An 8,425-nucleotide genomic window follows, 5' to 3' on the forward strand; every position below is an offset into this window, starting at 1 on the left:
ACAGTTCATTCAAGCACATCAGATGTGATAATTATAACTGAATGTAGTTATATGGGAACCAGAATCGTTCGTTTCAGTGGTATGATAGAAATGTGATATGGAAGTTATTGATAAGCTTCTTTTTTGTCCATTATTGTTGATAATTTTTTAAAATGAGGACATTTTTCAGGATGCTTCACATATGCTTCATTATCATCATCATCATCATCATCAGCAGCAGCAGCAACAACAACAACAGCAACAACAACAACAACAACAACAACAACAACAACAACAACAACAACAACATGTTGCTGATAAAGAAAAACTTATTGTTGATAATACTTCAACTATTATTTCTGTTTCATCATATGATGCTTGTAATAATTATGACCATGACGTAAAATGGCGAAGTAATTTTATGGAACGAGCAGATTTTGATGTGTCATTAGAAAATGACCGAAATTCAGAACCGATACCACCACAACGAACTTGTTTTAAACGTAATAGCTACGGTTCTATTTCGAATAAACAAATGATACAGCGTAGTACTTCGATGTGCCATACTTCAAATAATAAAGAATCAAATGATATTGCAATCAATTCCACCTCTAACATTATTCAACAATATCCTACATTCATTAGCCGATCATCCTCAATGTCTATTCCGGAAACAGCAAGAATTTCCATACCACCCAAACCGGCGCCACGACAAATCGATTATATGAAACGAACGACAATAACTGTTGATGTGCCTGAGGTTATGTAAATTTTTCCTAATTTTTGTATTTTATACTTATGATTAAAATTTCTACGCAGTACTTATTTGTTTTTTATTTATATTCATTTATAAATTTAAATATAATCCTAATTTCAAGTAATTAATTTCTTCGGAAGCTAACAACTGCATTTGTTGATTCGAAAAATTTTTGAAAAAATTTTAACATTTGTTGATTCGAAAAAGCATTTTAAAGGTAAAAAATAAGTTATGTATTGTTTCACTGTAAACTTTTAATGAATTTGCATAAAAATATTCTCTAAAATAAGCAGTATTTAATTTATTTAATCTGAATTTTTAGATCGAAAATAGAAATTTCGGAAAAGAGCCGAAACGACCAGTACCAATACCACGACAGAGTAAACTTAAAGTAAATTATTATATTATTATGAATTATTTTCTTTTTAATTCCTTTAAAGAGAAATTTCAATTTTTCTTTCTCTTTTCTGCTTACAAAGTTAAATTAATTAGCATTGTGTTAACACAAAATATATTGCTACTAAGAAGAAAAAACATTTCTCTTTTTCTAAATGAATGAATTATTCGTTTATTTCGAATTTTTAATTATTACCTGCGGCGATGACTTAAAATGGTGTTTGTTGTAAGCGCAATATGTTGCAGTCTTGATATGATGCCGCTTGTCTGAATATAAAATATCATTTCAGTTTCAATTTTAAACATAAATTCGTTCAATTTAATTAGCTTAATACTTATTAAGTGATTAATTAAGTGATTAATACTTATTAAGTGATTAATTGAGTGATTAATACTTACTAAGTGATTAATACTTATTAAATGATTAAGTGATTATTGATTAATGATTTCAGGCAACATTAAACGGTGATTTATTGAAGAAATCTTCATTTGCTGTGACAAAAATACAACATGGTATCGTTAATAGTCCGGAATCAATGGTAATTTCTATCTTTTCTTAAATCTATGCTTTAGAAAAATTAGAAAGCAAGAGAGAAGAAGAAGAAGAAGGAGTGGGGAATGAAATTGGAGAAAGTGAAACAAAGTAATTAAAAAAGTTGTTATTAATGGGAAAGCACTTGAAATAAAATCTGAATAATGTATTTAAAAAAATATCAAACAATATGTATAAAAAAAATTTCATAAAAAAAACTAAAAATTTCAAAAAAAATTTTAGAAATTGTTTGCTATATAAATATTTTTAAATAATCATTTTAATTTTATATATTTTGATCAGAAAAGTTTTTTTAAAAATTAAAGCTCTTTTAATAAACATTTTTTTTAAAAAAATGTTATATTTATCTTAACTTCTTCCTTTTTTTTTTTATTACAGATAACGATCGCAAAAACAATGAATAAAGTTAATGAGGAAGAGAATGATAGAGGCGAATGGATGTTACGTCTGTAAAATATTTTATTAAAAATTAAAATTTTATCACCTTATCAATTTTCTTTTTCTTTTAATGGTAATTTGAAATTACTGGTATATAAAGTAAGCAATTGGCTGTGTTATAATTTTGAATAATTCTTCTGTCTAAATTAATATCATTATGATATTTGTTCAGTTAGTAGAAAATTATTCTTAATTTTATTTGTTTCATTATTTAATATTTCTCGCTATTTTTTAAAAGGTAGAATAAATTGCACTTTACAGTTTTAATTTTCTTCAATTAACGATATTTCTAATGGTATTTGCGGTTATTACAAAATAGTAAAATTAAGATGTAATTGCAAGAATTATGAAATGTTATGTATTCATGTTTAATGATGTTTCTATTTGAAATCAAATTTGTATAAAATATAAATAAATAAGTAAGTGAATAGATAAATAAATGGTATCGTATTGGAAATGTTAATGCTATGAAATGAAATCAATAGATTTAACAAATAGAAAAAACCAAATTATTTTTTTTTCTGTTTTAGAATTTGTTGAAGAAAATAAGAATTTTTTTTGTTTTTTAGTCTTTCATAAAGTCTCATTTAAATGCTGAAGTTTTTTAACGAATTCAAATTACTTTTTCTAAAACTGTTTTTGCATTTTTTCCTTTTCAAATTTTTTAAACTAAAAAGCTTTAAAACTTACCCTTGTATTTTTATTTTTTTACAAGTTTTTACACATTACTTTATTAATTTATGATTAAATTTCTGAATTTTTGATATTATTTTGTTGTTATTTATAATTTTTTGAATCAAAAAAATACCGCTATACATATTCATCGCTTATTTCGAAGTTCCCTTACGATATACAATATGTAATTATGTATAATTGAAACTATGAATAGAACTTGAAATTTGTTTTTGTTCATTTATCCTTGAAAATATGGTATCAATGAAATGCTTTGCTCATAATGCTGGTACAATTTACTTAACTGATATTTAATTGTTTGAACATAATGATATCATACCGTAATTTCATCAAATGATATCGTACTATAATTCTCCATAACTGCGTATTACCGTAATTCCCCCAAATGATATCTTAGCGGAACTTTCCCAATTTTCTTTTTTTCATCATTTTTTGCAATAATTATGTCTCAAAGCAAAACTCATAAAAGTAACAGGAAAAAAAATGATCTTTAAGTAAAATATATTTTGTAAAATATGTTAATAATTTGAAAGTAAAATATTCAATTTAAAAACACATTTATACTATAAAATACAGTTGTGTCATTTTGTTTTATTTAAATCTACTCAAAATGTAACACACTTCGAATAGTTATATTAAACAATCATAAATGATTGATCTTTCGATTATACATTTACAATGGCGACAATTAAAATGACCGTATTTTAAAATATGTTTGTAAGATGGGAATAATTGTGAAAATTTTATTGCATGAAATATCTATCTATGAAATGTAATATGACAGGTAATGAAGTAGTAATATAACTTAAAAAAAAATGAATTTTTGAATTTTGGGGAACGATTAATTTTGATTAAGTTTAACTTTTAAAAAATTTTAGATATGTTAAATTTTTAAATTACTTAAGAAAAGGGAAGACGAAAAAAGAAAAAGAAAGAAAAATAATAATCATGCATCATCCAATGATAAATTCCTGTTCACAAATATCATGATTAAAGATAATACAACTCCCAAGGAGATCAATAAACTGAGAATACAAATAATGATAGTGATAATGGTTATAACTGCTGATAATATCTATGATTAATTAATTTAATTTACTGCTTTTGATATCCAACTACAATGCATTTAGACTTGTTTACAGTAATAATACATGTAATATAGTAGCGATAAATGATAATTATCATTTCTCTTTATTGCTGTATGAAAAATCAATGATGGAGAATTTTTGGTTTCCGTTAAAAAGCTAATTTTAATCTTAATCTTGAGCTAGTGATGTTTATTTCTCCATTAACAAATGATGTTTTTATTCGTCAAATATCAATTACTGTAGTTGATAAATAATAGTAGTGATAATGATTATAATAATGATTTGGATAAAAAAAAAGGAAATGTTTGCCTGGTGGTACCAAAGGACTTAACTTATCTTTAATTTGAAAATCAAAATTTTTGACCGAGTCTTGACAATTACAAACTTTAAATTTTTAGTTCATCCTTAACCTTCGATTTTTTAGTTTCAAATGCTAAATTTAAAAAACATAGCCATTAAGAATATGTCAGTCAAAAAGCAGAAATTAACAAACGCTTTTTTTCAATTGAAATGTAATTTAATTTTGGAAATTCTTTTAAAAAATGCTATTTCTCAAGAAATTATTCAATATTTTAGTGTACTTTTGATAGATAGAAAATGTTTTTGCATTTATTACTTTCTTCCAGTTAGCTATAAATGTGTTTGTCATCCCCGCTTTTGATTCTTCTGCCATCGGTGAATGATCATTTTACCTCTTCCGTCATTTCTTTTGTTGTTTGCGCTAAAATAAATGAAATCTCGTTTATCGAAACACTAAAATAATCCTTTAATTTTGAATCTCAAAATGTTAATTTTGTGTACTTTAAACAAAAATATCGTAAAGGAAGCAATCAAACCTTCCAAAGATGTTACTGAAGTAGTATTATCAGAATCAAAAATTTCTTGTTTCATATCTTCATCAGTTTCCTCCTCATCAATCATATCATCCATTTCCGTTATATTTTTTTCTGATTGTATTTCGTCTTCATTATGAATAACTAAAAAAATTTAAGTGTTAATATTTGATAAATTATCATACTTGGTTATATACTTAGAAAAGATAGCCATCAGAATCACAGGTTATCTTTTTTAAATCAAAAATTAACATTATCATTTTTTTTCCTTAATTGAATTATCACTTCCTAGTTCTCCTTCCCCTTGTTGTTGTTGTGATTTTGATTCCAATTCACTTTGTACTGATTCTATTTCTTCAGTTGTTGCTACATCAACTATTGCTGATTCAAATTCTTCGCTATCATTTTCTTCATTTATCAATGATAATGTCGAATCTTGCTCAATACCTGATAATGATTATGATTTAAGTGAAAAAAAAACAACGATTGTTTTATTATTTTATTAAAGTGATTATTTTAAATAGTGTTATTTTATTTCAAAAAAAATATTGTATCAAAATAATTATTTAAAAAAGGAACATTATTTTATTTCGTTTATTTTATATTTTATTTCTATTTAATGTCTTTCTTTTGTTTTTATTGCAGCTAATAAATCCATATGTGGCGATATAATTAATTATTAAAGCAAAAACTTTCTGTCAAATTCTTATTCCACTATATTTACCGTACAGTTTTAACATTATGCAGTATAAAGTATGATTTACTAATTAAAACAATTATATTCATCTTACTAAAAATTTAATTTAGAATTAAAAATCAATGATATTTATTCTGATTGGGAGCAATTGGAAAATATTACAAAAATTTCAACCTTCTCCATTGCTATCATCTTGTATCATAGATTCGTTATTATTTCTATTTGATGATATATCAGTTGAAGTAATATCACTGTCATTTACGTTGTCAACTTCTGGCTCCTCAGAATGCATTTTATTATTTGCTGGAAATGAATAATGATAAAGGATTTTTCTAATTTACTATCAATACCATTATCTTAAATAACTTGTTTTAACTTTCGACGTTTTGTAGGTATCATAAAAACGTTTTTTTTAAAAAACGATTTACGTCTAAAATTCTCAAAATTGTTTATTTGACTAGTAACAACGATTTTAAGCCAGTATTGTTTAAGTGCATTGATGCATGATAATGATAGTTACTTTGGTTGCTTGGTTCAATTTCAAATGCATGGAATGGTAATAATGTTGACGTTTGTGATACTGACATTAACATCGGTGATGATAGTGTCGTATTTTTTAACGTAAGATTTTCATCTACAAAAAATTTAAATCTAAATTTGATCCAAAAAATCCTTTTTTCCAAAATTTAAAATTCATAATTTATTCTGAAATTAAGAAAGAAGATAATAATCAATAAATTGATTAGGATGATTAATTGATTCCATTATACCTGTATTCATCGTTGTTGTCATGACTAATGATAAATCTTCATTCTAAAAAGAAAACAAAATTGAGTGAGTAAATGATGGAACAAAAATGCAAATTATCAATCTATTAGCAAATAGGTAAATGATTAAATAGCTTAAAATACACTGACATTATGTAATTTGTTAAAATAAAAAAAAATAGAATGCATAAGATTAAATTAGCATAATACATTTAGAAAAAAAAAAAAGTGAAAAAATTGATGAAAAAAGTAGAGGTGGAGTTAAAAATACTTGCTTTTAATGATTCCTTTCCTTTTCTTGCATTAATTTTTGCTTTTGGTGATTTCGTGATCATTATCGATTGCTTTTGTACATTTCCAACAGTGATATCATGTGATCTATGCTCTTTATTATCTCTACCACTTATTGATAACAAACTGATTTTGTTGTTGTTGTTATTGTTCGTTGCTACACTATCACTTATCACCTTAAACAATTGATAATTTTTCAATAAAGAAAAATGCAATCGTATTATCATCAAAATTATCTTTGCAAAGCAAACATTAATATTATGCCAATTAATATATTAGAAATTTAATCATTTTCATTATTTTTCCAATTATTAAATGTTTACTATATTTGGATTATTGGATAATTTATGAGGGGCTGGGAATTTTTTTATGTATATTTCTCACGTATGTTTTTTACGTGTATTATTTATTGTCTTCATTTTATCACTTTTTACTTTTCACCGCAGTTTAAATACTTTTTTCTGTGTTGTTTAAAGAATATATTATTAAACTCTAATTACTGTATTCTATGATGCTAATTAAAGCTAATTATTACAGTGTATTTTAAAGATCATATTCAAATCATTATAAGATTTCTGATATTCAAGGAATAATTAAAAAGACTTTCCTCATAAGAGTAAGCAAATAATAATTTTTACCTGTTTAGAAATTTACTACAAAGTGTTTATTGTTTAGAGCTTTCGTATAAGCTTGAGTGATCGAATGATTCCTAATTATTTTATCAATTACTGATTTAATCAATTGTTATTAGTTTCATTAATTACTATTTTAGGTAAACTGATAATTAATGAATACATGATAATTGCTGCTTATATGAAAGTTAGGATTGAAAGATTCTCAATTACTTTATCAATTATTAGTTCAGTCAACCATCAATAATTTCATTAACTGCTTATAATTAATGAAGTAAGCTTTAAGTAAGCTGGTAATTAATGAATGTATGATAACCAATCTAGTAATTATCACTATATAATGTTCCCCTTATCGTAGTGATTGCATATTTTTATAAATCCATCAACTGTGGCACACATCAAATTCAATCATTATGTTGAATGACTGGTCAGAACAGCAGACGTTGATTATTGAAGCACGATAACTAGGCAGAACGATAACATGGCAGAACATTAGCACAAATAATCAGGATGAGTCATGGATTGACGGAGAAAAATTAGTAAAGGTTTGTCTAATTACAATTTGGTGACAATTTGCAAACAGCATAACGCTCTTCTGTCTTTTTATCGTCGAGTCATGCATATATTATTTTGTAACAACGATAAAGTCACTTTTAGTATCACCGATTAAGTAACGGATAATTTATATATTTAAAATCTCATCTTACTAATTTAGAAAAGGCAAGTTAGGTCTTGTTAGGAGCCTTCCTAGCTCAGTTGGTAGAGCATCAGACTTTTAATCTGAGGGTCGTGGGTTCGAGTCCCACGGAGGGCGAAGGTGATGTTTTAGTGGTACATTTCGCAGTGATACCAAACAATCTATATGCTACATTTAATTATCACATTATGGTATGTGCTATGGGAACCGTTGGCATGTGTGATGTAAGTATTTCACCGGAATGGGTAACTTATTGACTGTGCAATACTCAATATATTAGATCCTATTAATGCAAAAGTTAAATTTACTAATAGATTAAACATAAAGAAATGAAAAATATGCATTGTTGTGCGATGATAGTGCAATATTTTAATGCTGGCATTGTTACAGAATAAATGGAACAAATTAGGTGAATGCATGTCATTATTTTAATATATATCATTATTGTTATTATCATTATCATTATTATTTTCATTATCATTATTATTATTAATATTAATATTATTATAATTATAATAATAATAATAATAATAATAATAATAATAATAATAATAATAATAATAATAATAATAATAATAATAATAATAATAATAATAATAATATA

The 8,425-nt window shown here is 25.1% G+C and overlaps 2 protein-coding genes and 1 non-coding gene across 3 annotated transcripts; 2 read left to right on the forward strand and 1 right to left on the reverse strand.

Moving 5' to 3' along the window:
- Positions 1–181: 181 nt before the first annotated feature.
- Positions 182–2,138, forward strand: LOAG_10509 (hypothetical protein; the record flags this gene model as incomplete). Its single annotated transcript, XM_003146033.1, has 4 exons — positions 182–739; positions 1,059–1,127; positions 1,585–1,671; positions 2,064–2,138. 4 exons carry the CDS (start codon positions 182–184, stop codon positions 2,136–2,138), a joined length of 789 nt encoding a protein of 262 aa, XP_003146081.1.
- A 2,449-nt stretch (positions 2,139–4,587) lies between these two features.
- Positions 4,588–6,226, reverse strand: LOAG_10510 (hypothetical protein; the record flags this gene model as incomplete). Its single annotated transcript, XM_020448175.1, has 6 exons — positions 4,588–4,625; positions 4,741–4,881; positions 5,023–5,184; positions 5,609–5,737; positions 5,955–6,068; positions 6,205–6,226. 6 exons carry the CDS (start codon positions 6,224–6,226, stop codon positions 4,588–4,590), a joined length of 606 nt encoding a protein of 201 aa, XP_020301658.1.
- A 1,639-nt stretch (positions 6,227–7,865) lies between these two features.
- LOAG_20116 lies at positions 7,866–7,938 on the forward strand. Its single transcript has one exon. It is a non-coding gene; the product is annotated as a tRNA-Lys (tRNA).
- The last annotated feature ends 487 nt before the right edge of the window (positions 7,939–8,425 follow it).

Source organism: Loa loa (assembly GCF_000183805.2).
Source record: "Loa loa unplaced genomic scaffold supercont3.653, whole genome shotgun sequence".
In the NCBI taxonomy this organism is placed as follows: Eukaryota; Metazoa; Nematoda; class Chromadorea; order Rhabditida; family Onchocercidae; genus Loa; species Loa loa.